General features: G+C 44.4%; 1 protein-coding gene across 1 annotated transcript; it reads right to left on the bottom strand.

The window, feature by feature from the left end:
• Window positions 1-2,264: 2,264 nt before the first annotated feature.
• STOML3 (stomatin like 3) lies at window positions 2,265-13,241 on the bottom strand (the record flags this gene model as incomplete). The annotated part of the gene is made up of 7 exons (XM_084261573.1): window positions 2,265-2,465; window positions 2,622-2,756; window positions 4,539-4,742; window positions 6,615-6,697; window positions 7,870-7,942; window positions 9,317-9,420; window positions 13,190-13,241. The coding sequence occupies 7 exons, from the start codon at window positions 13,239-13,241 to the stop codon at window positions 2,265-2,267; spliced, it is 852 nt and encodes a 283-aa protein (XP_084117699.1).
• Between the last annotated feature and the right edge of the window lie 1,332 nt (window positions 13,242-14,573).

Below are 14,573 nucleotides of genomic sequence, written 5' to 3'. Positions count from 1 at the left end.
CGCAATCTGTGGTGGAATGTTTCTAAAGAACTGCTGCTTCTGTAGTGGAGATGCAATATATTTCAGGGAAAGTTGGGGGTTTTGCTGCCATGGCCAAAAAGGCTTCCACATATGACAAAACAAGTTGGCAATGAAAAATAACCCCAAAACTGAAACCCTCTCTGTTCTTAGGACAAGACTGCCTGTAGAAAATTATTTAATAATGCAAATAAATAGATGACTTGCAAATGCAGGGTTTACTTCTTTAGTCTGCCAGCAAAATGCCATTTGGCAGTCATGTCTGAAGCAGAGAAGAGCTGCAATGAAAAGCTGCATTTTTCTGAACAGGTCACCACCCTCAGCTATTCACACCACTGTCTTCGTGCCAGCGGCTACTGAGATCAAAAATTTGCTTGTGTTACACTGCAGCAAAACCAAGAAGGGCCTGTATCAGCAATATGATAATTAGTAGTTCCATGCTAATCTGGTTAATTTGGAGTCAGATGATGCTACTGCATAGGTGAGGCAGCAGTGAACCTTGTGTGGACAAGATACTACACAGCAGCAGCACCTACCAGTTTAATAACTGCTTATATTAGTACAGGCTGGGGAATGACGTGCTGGAGAGGAGCTCTGCGGAGAAGGACATGGGGGTCCTGGTGGACAACAGGTTGGCCATGAGCCAGCAGTGTGCCCTGGTGGCTAAGAGAGCCAATGGGATCCTGGGGGGCATCAAAAGGAGTGTGGCCAGCAGGTCGAAGGAGGTGATCCTCCCCCTCTACTCTGCCCTGGTCAGGCCCCACCTGGAGTATTCTGGGCTCCCTGGTACAAAAAAAGACAGGGATCTCCTGGAAAGAGTCCAGAGGAGGGCTACGAAGATGATTAAGGGCCTGGAGCATCTCCGCTGTGAGGAAAGGCTGAATGAACTGGGGCTGTTCAGCCTTGAGAAAAGACGACTGAGAGGGGATCTGATCAATGTTTATAAACATCTGAAGTGTGGGAGACAGGGTGAAATGGCCAACCTCTTCTCAGTGGTCTGTGGGGACAGGACAAGGGGCAATGGCCACAAGTTGAAACACAGGAATTTCTGCAATTTCTGCACCAATATGTGGAAGAACATTTTCACAGTGAGGGTGACAGACCAGGGGGGTTGTGGAGTCTCCTTCTCTGGAGACATTCAAGACCCGTCTCAACACCTACCTGTGCAACCTGTCCTAGGGAACCTGCTTTGGCAGGGGGGTTGGACTCAATGATCTCTGGAGTACCTTTCCAACCCCTACAATTCTGTGCTTCTACCAGAGCAGCTACTCCACAAGAGCCTTAAGATCCTGAGCAGACAGCTCACCGCTGCGTGCCAGCAATGTGAACTGCCCAGTTCTTTCAGAGAGCTGCAAACTCCAGTATAATGACAGATGAATGCAGATGCCAGCAACATTCCCCACTCAGCTTCCAGGCATTGCATGTACGGAGGGTGGGGAAGGCTCCTCTTTTTTTTTTTTTTGGAAAACCTGCACCACCACCTCATGATATCTGCAAGGGAAGATAAGAAACCTCTTGAAGTTGAAAGACAGACACTTAAATTAACATAGGGTAAATTGTTTTCTTCAAGGTCTACCCCAGCTTTCAGATTTAGGAAATATGACTCTAATGCCCAGACACATATTTTTTTCCTTTTATTACAGAGCTTACAGAAATGTCAGTAATAAGGCAAAATCCAGCTGAGGTCAGTGAAGCAAGTGCTAATTTTTACTCATATTAGATAAAGAATAGGCTGTTCTACTGACATACCAATTATCCAGAAATTCTCCTAATAGCTATGAAAGAATACCTCCAAGGTTGTGGGCCAAATTCTTCTTTCGTCTCACGAGGACTTAAGTTTAATACCTGTGTCTGACCCCTTTGCTGTGTGGAGTACATCAAGAGCTCAGAGGTTCTCACTTAGCAGACAAATCACCAAATAATTGCTACACTCAATACTTTGTAAATCACGGTGAAAGCATCATTAAAATTTCATACTAGGTCTAACATGTATTTTTCATATTTTATTGCATTTTACATGTTTTCTTCCAGTTCACCTGGAAATAACTCTAAGCTGAAATTGCTTAGTACCTAAAGTTTGCAAATGAAGTCTTGTAACATGGGAGCTAGGCATGGTTATTAAATTATTTTTACTCTTAATTTTGGTACAGAGGACCCAAGCATGCTTCTACTTTAATTCTGGCAATTTTGGGACCCCTTGCTTCCTGGAAAACTGCTCTGCCTGAGAGGCTAATGCAGAACTCTCTCTATCCCCCTCTATTTTTGTGCACAATCTCCTCAAGCATATTTATAGGGAGAGGGAAGACAATGGTGGAATTATTCTCTGCTGCCAAGGTGGTTAAAGTTTGCAGGTAGCGCAGCTGAAGACCTGCTGGGGACTCAGACAGCACCATGGAGGCCTGCTTGAGGGCTTTAGAGGCGTTAATTTCTCCTTCTGCCGCCACAACCTGCAAAGTAAGAGAAATGGAAACAGCACTGCAACGCTGCCCATAGTGCAGAAAATCCACTTTTACAGTGAGGAGAAAAGAAACAGGCACTTGAGTGCCTGAGACAAGGGTATGGGACACTGTAGCTTTGGCAGGGACAGTGCCTGTGGGACTCACCTTCGCTCTTGCCTCTCGAGCAGCCTCTGCTTCGGCTGCCATTGCCCTCTGCATGCCCACAGGAATCCTGACATCTTTGATCTCCACACGGGACACTTTGATTCCCCAATGCTCTGTGGCACTGTCAAGGATATCCTTAGGGACAAACACACATCCCATGATGAAGAGCACAGTGATGGCAGAGAAAAAAACTATGTGATGTACCCTGCCTCCCGGACAGAAGGACAGGCAGTGTGCAAACCTGCACAACAGAAAGACAGAGCCTTCCCTGGGCAGTGACATCTAACGTGGTGCAAGTACAGCAGGTATTGTAACATTTCACAGAATCACAGGATCATTAAGGTTGGAAAAGACCACCAAGATCATCTAGTCCAACTATCCCCCTACCACCTATATTACTAACTAAACCATGTCACAAAGTACCTCTTCCAACCTTTCCTTGAACACCCTGAGAGACAGTGAGTCCACCACCTCCCTGGGTAACCTGTTCCAATGCCTAACCACTCTTTCTGGGAAGAAATTTCTCCTAATTTCTAACCTGAACCTCCCCTGATGCCACTTGGAGCCGTTCCCTCTAGTCCTATTACTACTTATTTTGAGAAGAGGCTGACCACAGCCTCACTTTCTGAAACTCTTGCTGATCTACACCAGTATCTGAGACACAGTGCCTCCTGTGTGGCTTCTCTACTGTCTCTTAAATGATGCACTTCAGTCATAACAACCCCATACAGCGCCACAGGGTTGGGGAAGAGTTCCTGTAAAGCTGACTGGCACCTGGGGGTGTTGATTAACACCTGGATGAACTGAGCCAGCAGTGTGCCCAGACGGCCAAGAAGGTCAACAGCATCCTGACTTGTATCAGGAATAGTGTGACCAGCAGGACTGGGGAAGGGATTGTCTCCCTGCACTGAGCACTGGTTAGGCTGCACCTTAAGGGCCCAGTTTTGGGCCTTTCACTTCAAGAAGGACATTGAGACACTGGAGCATGTCCAGAGAAGGGCAACAAAGCTGGTAACAGGTTTGGAGCACAAGTCTTATCAAGAGTGGCTGAAGGAACTGGGGTTGTTTAGCCTGGAGAAGAGGAGGCTACCCTTAGGTGGGCGTTTACCAAACTTCTCCCTCTTATAATACTAGTGTGACTTCCCAAAACAGCACAATGCTGTATATGTGTGTAAAAACACACTGTGGGTGAACAACACAGCACAGCCCTGAAGCACTGGCTGCACTTACACAACCCACCTCACCACGGTGACCCCGCACTGCCCACAGCAGCTGTCATGGCTAGAGGGGGTACACTCTCTTTTTTATTTGACTATGCCTCTTCTCTGAGTAAAAAGACTAAAAAAGGTTTTGCTTTCTTCTCTGTTCCCTCCTTGGCTGCCAAATTAAAAAAAAAAACCAAAACAAAACCCACAAAAACCCCACAAACCACAGCAAACAGTACCCAACAAACAAATGGTATTTTAAAGCATAAAGCAACTTTGGCAGGGGGGTTGGACTCGGTGATCTCTGGAGGTCCCTCCCAACCCCTACAGTTCTGTGAATCTGTGAACTTGGTTCTGTACTCTCAGTTGTTACGACAGTAGAAACAAGCCCTGCTGTGATTAAACCTCAGAACAGACTTTTTTCTCACTGCTTGCAGCAGCCTTTGTGCGAAGTCCTAAACTGATTTATTCAACTCACTGGATAATTTCAAAATCTCCATTGCTTTTTAATAGGAAACAAATCTTCTAAAAGAGTCTGGGAAAATACCTTTAGAACAACTCTAACTCTGAGCAGTGAGATAGATAATTGAAAAAAAAAATAAATAAAGGGAAATTTTGTTATAGATGTTGAAGAAAGAGAGATTATTTCTAACTTGCTACTCCCCAGAACAAAACTTCGTGCTTGTCAGTGAATTTCAAGAGCCAGATTTACCTGGATGCTTCGCGCGGTCTCCTCACGACCTTCCAGGACCTGAGCCAAGCTCTGTGTACCCAGAACATTCCTCAGAGTGGTCTGTGCCAAGAGGAAGGTAGCCAAGTGGACATCAGTGACGTTGGCGACTGCGCTGACAGCGCTGCAGATCCTGTAGTACACCACCCCATCGACCTGGGTAGTGACAGCGTCTTTCGTGAGAATCTGCATTAGAGAGGTGCACATAAATTAGAGAAGGATCCAAACCCACACTTTTGCCAAGGAAGACAATTATATTTCCCACACACACATCACCCCTTAGTGAGGAAATGTCCCTGATAACTCAAGGAAACCAAGAATTTATTTTGACTTCTTTGTCATTCCCCTGAGAAACCACTTGAAGGAAGACACTCTGCCCCACCAACAGTTAAAGCCAGGGCAAAAAGTTGCACACAGCTTTTAAACGACTGCTTCAACAGCAAGTGAATCTCACAACCAGCATGAATTCCTTCTGCAGTCAGAAACGATGGTTATCTACTTCCTTTCTTGCAGAAAGGGCCAGCACTGTTTTACACATTGCATGTCATTTGGAAGATCAGTCTTACTTCCTCTAAACAACATATTTGTAAGAAACAGCATTACATTAAAATAAAAGTGAAAGGCAACAGGCAAGAAATTGTGAGAAGTGAAAAATATTTAAGCATTCATAGAGGAAACAAGTCATCTTTTTCCAGACAAGTCCCCTGTGCCTCAGCAGGCACTTGGCCTCAGTAAAGCACTGATGATGCTCCACTGTCTCTTCCCTTCTGCGCATTTTTTGCCTGCAAGTAAGTGCTTTGCAGAAGTTGTGCCAACAGGTGCAACAGCCATGCCAAAAGCTGTTAAACTTTGTACAGCACAAGGACTGCAATCATCTTCTTTCCAGCCTTCCATTTTGGGGAAGCCACTTTTCATTCCATCACATGTACCCCTGCAACCTGCACTTTGAGAAAAGGCTTGTTGGGATTATCACAGAATTAAATCGTAGGGGTTGGAAGGGACCTCCAGAGCCCATCAGGTCCAACCCCTTGCCAAAGCAGGGTCCCTAGGACAGGTCGCACAGGCAGGTGTCCAGACGGATTTTGAATATCTCCAGAGCAGGAGACTCCACACCCCCCTGGGCAGCCTGTCCCAGGGCTCCCTCACCCTCACCGGGAAGAAGTTCTTCCCCAGATTGGTGCGGAACTCCATGTGCTCCAGGTTAAGGCCATTGCCCCTTGTCCTGTCTCCACAGACCACTGAAAAGAGGTTGACCATTTCCCTTTGTCTCCCATGCTTCAAGTATTTATAAAAATTGATCAAATTATGGAAGGGCAATGGTCCAAGAAACAGCTCCTCTAGGGAACACAGTGGCTGATTTCAGGAGCCAAAGGGTTCCTGGGGCCATCCCATCCCCTTCTACTCTTCTCTTTAAGAAAGGAAGAATGCAGCAGTGCCAGCTTCACCAGCAGAAGCACTTTACTGTGGTGGGGCTGGGGCCATACAGAGCCAAAACATTTCCAGGGCAAGAATTTCTCAGCAACTGATTATTTGAATTAAATTCTTTGGTCAAGTTTTGTCAATAAAATGTGTAGAGCTACTCTCCTCCATTTCTGCTTGGGTGTGAGCTTTGTGGATGATTGTCTGGTAATTCCTTTTAATTAAAGGAGATTTGTTACCAATATTTAATTTACATTTTAAGAAACATGTAGAGTGTGCATACCTCCAAGAAGCAACTACAACATCAGTGAAGGCATTTTTTGGAATGGTGAGCTGCATGTCAGACCTAATTTTATTAGGACATTCATTTCTAGATCTCTTACACTAGTCTATTGCTTCATTTCCATGTGTGGGATGACAATAAAACTTGCCTCTTTTTAGCCCATTTTTTAGTCTAGCTTCTCTTGCCCTGCCCCCAAGAGGATCATGCTTTTGTTTACAGTTTGGAAGTCATAGACAGAACAAATAAGCTAAATTCTATATGGTAGCTCACAACTGCAAGACTATAAAACATCTGCATTGTTTCTGATGATGCAATGAATCAGATGCATGGTTTGGAAGGCTGCTAGAGAATAGTACCTCTTGTGGAGGAATGCTACAGGTAACCGTTCTAAGATCAACCTTGATAAACGTGTCTGTACAAGGAAGTATGAGGATCAAACCTGAAAAAAATAGAAACAATTAGATTAAACACTTGCTTCTGAGAGGTAAGTCTAGAACCAGGTACCTGATGCAAAGCAAACAGATGGAAACGTCCACAGGGTGGAGAATGAGCCAGCCTTATTGCTGTGGCTGTCCTTTCTGCTACAGGAGGTGACAACAGGGAGGTTGTGCATCTTCAGGTAACAGAGGGAAATGCAGATACCTGCAGATAATGTGAAGTTATAAAAGCTCTGGACTAGGAATGGGCAGATTCAAATTCTAGTCTCAAATCTGCCATGAGATTATTGAGGGGAAAAAAAAAATCTTTCCATGCCTTCTTCCAGTTTCCTCTCTTTAGATCATAGGCCAGTTACATATGTGTGTCCCCAGGAAAGACATCTCCTGGGTCCAGATTCCTGCTCCACCCATAGGGAACATGAAGAACATTGTCCCAACACCTGACCCATCCTGTGAAGGCATCCTCATTCTCCATTCACTAGCGAGGGAGACCTGACAGAACTATTTTTCTTATCTCAGAAGAGCTCCGCACCTGCCCTGGCTATTATTCAAGAGGAAAGACAGTGCCTGGAAAGGACTTTCTTCTTGTTTTAACTTCCAGTTTTACCAGTTTCATTGCACAGAGGTGTTAACTGCGCTGGTGCAAATAGCTCATGTTTGGTTTGGTTTGTATTTGTAATTTGTAACCTAATCCTGGGTGACTGTAACAAACTCCATAGAGATGCAGTGTCCCTGCCCTGACACATTTACAATGTTCCCAGCAGAAGACAGCTAAAGAGCTGACAGCAGCAAGCAGTGTTCGAAGTGGGATACAGGGAGAGTGGACACAGTCACCCAAAAAAGTCTGCAGCAGAGCTGAAGGCTTCATTTAAACCTCTGTTGTCACCCACCAGTGTCTGCAGCATGAGCTCAACTTTCCATTGTCCAACCTACTCAACATCAAAGCCATACTTGGTATCAAGGACCTCAGCCTTTCGTATTGTGCTGTGACAGGGAGGGTGGCTTTATCTTCAGAAAAATGACCTATCTGCAAGACTGCAGCAGAGAGAACCTTCTCATCCCCCCATATGTTATGAATGATTTAATGGACCTCTGCAACTCTCTGAGAGCTTTAAGTGCATTATATTAAAAGGAAAATAGTGCATCTTAACAGAATAAAATTGCATGCGTTCACCTGGTCCTTTTGCTTTCTTAGACAGTATACGTCCCAGCCGAAACACAACAGCACGTTCATATTCTCTGACAACCTAGAAAAATATTTTATATTTAGAAATTTACAATTAATTCTATTTCTGCTCTCTGGTCTGACTCTTTTAATCTTTGGCATCAGTACCAAATGTGGAAAAAAAAAAGTACAAATAATATAGGAATCAACAAATCTGCAAATCACTAGGCATTTTACATGTCCTCACTTCATCGTTTTCTGGTAAAACTCAGCCTGTGCCCTGCAAAGAGGTTATGAAAAAGATAAATACAAAATAATTGCCACTGACCTAACATAGCTACTCTCAGCACTCAGAGAAGCTGTGGACTAAGTATCTATTGTGGTTTTCTGTGGCAGGGTTCTGGGGGAGGAGTGGGGGCTGCAGGGGTGGCTTCTGCAAGAAGCAGCTAGAAGCTCTCTGCAGGCCCGACAGAGCAAACACCAGATGGGATCAAGGCTGGACCCACCGCTGTCCAAGGCCGAGCCCATCAGCGATGGTCACAGCACCTCTGGGAATCACATTTAGGGAAAAAAAAAACCTACAAGCAGCCGCTTTTTGCCACCAGAGAAGGGACTGAGAAGATGTAAGAAACTGTGCAGACACCAAGGCCAGGGAAGAGGGGTGGGGTGGAGGTACCCCAGGTGCTGGAGAGAAAAATTCCCCTGCAACCCATGGAGAAACCCATGGTGAGCAGGTGTCCCCCCACAGACCATGGAAGGTGTTGGGGAGCAGAAATCCCACCTACAGCCTGTGGAGTGACCCCACACTGGAGCAAGTAGAGACATATGGAACATGCTGTGACCTGTGTTGGAGCAAGCCCCTGGTAGGATCCGCAGCCCTTGGAGAGAAAGAGAGGCCCATGTGAGAGCAGGTTTGCTAGGGGAAATTGTGACTCTCTCGGGAACCAGGATAGAGCAGTCAGATATTCTACCCACCTACTTCAGTTAATGTGTCAGGAATACTTAAGGCCTGGTATTCAGGGCAATCACCCTGGTAACTCACCCCCAAAAACTACTTTCAATTAACAGTATTATGCCCATGTTTTGAAGGGATTGTGGGTTTAGGTTGTAAAGCCACTCAATGCAGGGACCCATGTTCCCATGTACCCACGTTAATGACAATTGCTGGCAGCATCAAATATGAGTTCTCCAGAAAAGCTCTCCCAGTGTTGTAAAGCAAGGAAATTTTACTGATAATTGAAGTTGATATTGGAAGAAATTAAATGAGCAAGTTGTGGTGACGCAGAAAGTCAGTGGAAGAACATGGATCTCGGTCCCAGACCACATCTTTGTGACTAGACCTGCCAATTTCCAAAAAGTGAGTGTCAAGATCCTTGTCTTAAGAAAAATCAATAAACATAAATAACAGTGTTGATAATAGAGTGGATTTTATGTGCCTCAAAGCCCACTAGCTTACCTTGATACATGCCCACATGGAAATAGGAAACGTAATAAGCACCAGGATAAATGATATGGAAACCAGGATCCAACCACAGACACCAATTCCTTCCCTTCTGTCAGCTATAAAAAAAAAAATAAGGAAGATGAAGAATAGCCATCTGGACGCCTATCTGTACAATATGAGCTAGAGACCCTGCTTTGGCAGGGGGGGTGGACCCGATGATCTCTCGAGGTCCCTTCCAACCCCTACGATTCTGTGATTCTATGAACGCAAATTTTGAGAAGAGTTATCAGAGGGATGTCTAGCTCAGTGCAATCACAAAGGACTGTGAAGTCCACAGAAACTTGTTCCCTATTCCTCTATCACTGTGAGTGATTGGCCTAACCAAAACCATCCCACCTCATGGCCCTTCTGCCCAAAAAGTTAAAAGGTTCAGAAAGCACCTTTTGCAACAGGAAAGAAAGAAAAAAAAAAAAAAAAAAAAGAAAGGCATTGCCAAAGCTGGGAACTATGAATGAAAAATAAATCATTTTGAACAGAGTATCCATGGATATCTCGGGCAGTCTGCCATGGCCAGGGCAAAGTATTTAGTTTGTATGAAATGGATAATAAGGAAAATGAGGGGAACTCCTGACATCTTCAGGTGAACACTTTGAGGAATTTTAATGGACTTGTTCATCCACTGGACCATAAACTTCAAAATCAGTGCTTCTCAAAATACATTCTTATGCATGCATTTTGAACAGTTATCTCACTGCATTCAGCTCAGCTGATCCTAAAATTTCATTATAATGAACTTTCATTATTGCATTTGATTTCATTATAATGAAATCAAAATATATCAAAATAATTTCATTATTTCAGTGCCTGAAGGGAAAGCAGTGGTGAGTTGTTCAAGCACTAAAAGTTTGGGAGTATCTTCGTAAGGAAAAGGGGATCAAGGAGTAACTGTTCTTTTAAGAGAAGAGCAGCTGGTACTGCTTAGGTCGTCAAAGAAGAGGCTCAGAAGAGTGTAAGGAGTGAAATAGGCCATTCCTGCCATCAGGATAGAGCAATGCAAGGTTAACTGACTTTTTCACTAAATGCAGAAATGTCTTGGATCTGGACAGTCACAGCGAGGCAGTACCTGAAGGGGACCTGTAAGAAAGCTGGGAAGGGACTGTTTGCAAGTGCGTGTAGTGATAGGATGAGGGGCAATGCTTTTAAACTAGAGCAGGGGAGGTTTAGATCAGACATTAGGAAGTTCTTTACTATGAGGGTGGTGGGACACTGGAACAGGCTGCCCAGAGAGGGGGGGGCATCCCTGGAGATACTCAAGGTCTTGATGAAACTGAGAAACCTGATCTAATTAAAGGTGTCCCTGCTTACTGCAGGAGGCTTGGGCTAGATGACCTTTAAAGGTCCCTTCTAACCCAAACCATTCTATGATTCTAAGCAGAAGCATGGGGGATGAGGCTGGGCTAACCCTTATTGGGCTGGTTGGCTGACAGGTTTGAGCCAGAGGAGAATTTTGTGGGCATGAACAGATGGAACCTGAATACCACCACCTACATTTCCCAGTGCAAGAGGAAAAGGCAGGAGAGGGACAAAGGCTCAGAGACCTCAAAAAACCTTCCCCATGCTGATGCATAGATGCAGCATGCTTTGGATATGTTACCTCAAAGGTACAGGGTAGTGCTGGGAATTTCTGGCATCAAAAAAAATTCATATGCAGATAGAAACCGATAAACAGAAAGCAATTTGGTTTATACATTGTGAGAAAACACAGTGAAACAGCATGAAGCTACCTGATCTGGAAGATGCAAGCTGACAGACCAGCAGAGCAGGACACACAGGTTTGTCAGAAAACCTCCAGGAAGCCTGGGGGAGGAGACACAACACAGCCCTCCTGCATCTCTTGCATAGCTGCACTACACAGCTACCAATGAAACCAGGGGAACTGCAAACTTAGATGTTACAACCAAGCCCTTTGCTGCTTGTGGCTTTTCCCTTCCTGTTTCTGAGGTGCCAGCCACAGATGTAGTCGCACACACACATTTGCATCCAAGAAGGACAAGTTTCAGATCTCTCTTTGTTTGCCCAGAGAGCTGGGCAGAGCGGCTGCACCAGGAGCCTAGCTACCCTCCTGACCCTTTCCAACCAACACTCATTTGAATCCCTGGTTGTTTGAGGTATCATCAGCCATGCTGCAATCAGTGGTAGGAATGATCTGATGAGCTCCCCTGAGTAAATTACCACGCACACCTTAAGGCCGTGTGTTTGAAAACACAGTTTTCAGATTCAGTGTGAAAATCTTTAACACTTTCACTGCTGCTTGCTGCCACAAAAGTGTTCTCCACACTGTGCTAGTGGAGTGTCAGGATGCAACAGGTACATGGGGTACCAGCAGTCAAGCATCCCTTAATCAGCAGCAAGAGATCAAGGAAACTTGTGGAATTCTGTTCAGCAGATCTCAAATTTCTCCTCTCCCTTTATTTCACCTAAATTATTGGCTTACAGAAAAATGTCTGAAGATCTTTTTCTTCAGTGCACACCTTGGTCTTAAGAACCTCTTCAAAAGAAATTCTGGATTGTAACATCATCCTTCACCATTCACCTGAGATCATTAAGATACCTGTTAGGAATGACACAACCCACAGACAGGGGAGAATGCCCACACCCTGCAGATTTATACTCAAGAGTTAGGTCAAGGTATCGCTTATCACCACCATGGGCAAGCAGTGGACATCAAAAACTTGACAAAGTACAAGTGAACCCTTCTCCATGAGAACTGTCCTAGAGATCCTGTTGCTAATGCAGGTTCCAATGATAAAATTGGGATATGACAGTATGCCTTAAATGGTGAATCCAGACCCAGCTCTCAAAAAACACCACAAATATTGTCTGATTGCTCCAAAGTTTCAAAAACCACAGGACAAACAGAAGACTAGAAAAACACAATATTGAAGAATAAGTATTAGTCACAACCCAACCTTTCAGCGACCAGGTTTGCCATGCTGGTATATGGATTACAATAGTTATAACTGCCAAAAATCTTACTTGAGCCTATGGTCCAGAGCAAACAGAGCTGTAATATACAGAAAACTGTGACACCTCATCAATCATTGGTTTGGAAAGAGCTCTAGGACATTTGTAGGACCCACTCTGTTTTTTCTTGGTACACTCATCATGGTACATCGTGAACACACTTGGTCCACAAAATCATGATGTGGATGTCCAACTTGAAAAGCAAATGAAAAGCTCATGTCCAAGCTGTCTTCTGAAGAACATAAAGAACTGCAGGCAAAATCTCCCAAGTCTCCTACAGCAAGAAATAGAGATGGAGTAGTCTTGACCTTTTCTAACAGCTGTGTACCCCCGTTTTCTACGAGCCCAAATCAATCCTGCTGAGACTCATGCCTATCCCACTGCACTATGCACACGTATGGCCATACACTATGGTGAAAACAGTACACGTTGCCAGAAAGAACTTGGTGTGGCATCAGTTTGCTTGCTTGAAGAGAGCACCAGGTGTTTGTCACACAGGTCCGAACACATCAAGTGTCCTTTTAAGGCTAGAAAATGTTTCTACCTTTCTACCTTCCCTAAATAACACGTAGTTTTTCCTTTACCACCCCATCTCTGCATACAGAAGTATATCAATAGCTGGGGATCAGCCATCTTAGTCCCTTGAGTTCATTTTGGCAGGAGATAGACACTGATGCATGTTGGCAGAGCAGTATGAGGTCATCTGCAGATTCTGAATTTTTACCCTTCAACCTATGTTGGAGACATGATGAATGCCTGGGATCAAATGTGAGTTTCTTTTGTTTGGTTGTTTGCTTGGTTGGTTCATTTTGCTCATTATTATTATTATTGAGAAAAACACACACACAAAGAGAGGCTTACCAATCAGATGATCCGTGTTGTTTTTCTTGGGTGTCTCTCTCTGGGGATCCATCCCATTCAAGGTAAGCTCTGATCCCCTCACAGATGAGACAGCAGCATACTTTGAAACTGCACAGTGCTCATGCAAAACACTGAAGAGAGAAGCTGGGTGAGAGGAGAAATCCTCACTTGTACCAGAGCCCTCTGGGAGTTAGTTACCCTGGTGAGGAGTGGATGTTTACAAAAACAAAGTCTTGTGCATCAGGGTTGTCTCTGACATAACTCCATGGTCTTCTCTGGCTGTCTTCTGGCTAGGAAAATATGTGGCCCAGATGATTTTACACCCCACAAAATCCAAGATGGAAATAACTTCTATAGATCAGTAATATCTGTCATCAGAAGAAAAACCAAAAACAAGACAAGACAGAAGAAGATAGAGAACAAGTCATGGGACAAGTAGCTGAGGGAACTGGGGTTGTTTTGTTTGGAGAAAAAGAGACTGAGGAGAGACCTGATGGCTCCCTTCAACTACCTGAAAAGAGGTTGTTGGTTGCTGGTCTCTTCTTCCAAGTAACAAGCCTTAAGACAAGAGGAAATGGCTTCAAGTTGAACCAGGGGAGGTTTAGATTGGATATCAGTTAACATTTCACCAAAAGGGTTGTCAATCACCGGAACAAGCTGCCCAGGGAAGTGGTTGAACTGCCAACCCTGGGGGTATTTAAAGGACGTGTAGGTATGGCGCTTAGGGACATGGCTTAGTGGTGGGATTTGCCAGTGCTAGGTTAATGGTTGGACTTGATGATCTTAAAGGTCTTTTCCAACATAAATGGTTCTATGGTTCTATAAAGCCAGAGGGCACAGATTGAGTCCTGCTCCTCTGCTGTGCACCTCTTAATACTACGGGGCTCTGCTACTGTTCAGACCTTGAACACCAGCAACATAACTAATACGCCAGGTGAGGTCCCCGTGCTCACCACGTACCTCTTGATTCTGTACATCACAACAGGTTGACATGCTTGATAAGCATGTAAGCACCAAAATCTTAACATTTTCCCACAAATAAGAGTATTTTTACAAAATACTTTTTAATATTGACAATCAAGTCAAGCATAGCATCGCATCTCTGATCAAGCCATTTCTGAAGTCTGCAGTAGCAGAGAGCTGCCTTCTCAAAGGGTGCAGAGCTGTTGCTTGGTATTCAAGAAAAAAATCAGTGATGGCTTTTCAGATGTAATTTATGAGTCTGACATAAGGCTGCATTAATTGTATGGCTGTTTTCTGTGTATCCATCATCTAGAATACCTTCCAAGATCTGGCTCCAGCTTCATCTCACTTAAATCTTCATCCCTGCCAGCAATCACATTGGCCCCAGAGGGGTCATTCAAAGCTCCCCAGTGAATCTTTT

This window comes from Gallinula chloropus (assembly GCF_964237585.1).
Source record: "Gallinula chloropus genome assembly, chromosome: 1".
In the NCBI taxonomy this organism is placed as follows: Eukaryota; Metazoa; Chordata; class Aves; order Gruiformes; family Rallidae; genus Gallinula; species Gallinula chloropus.
This window is presented reverse-complemented; position numbering and strand designations above follow the sequence as displayed.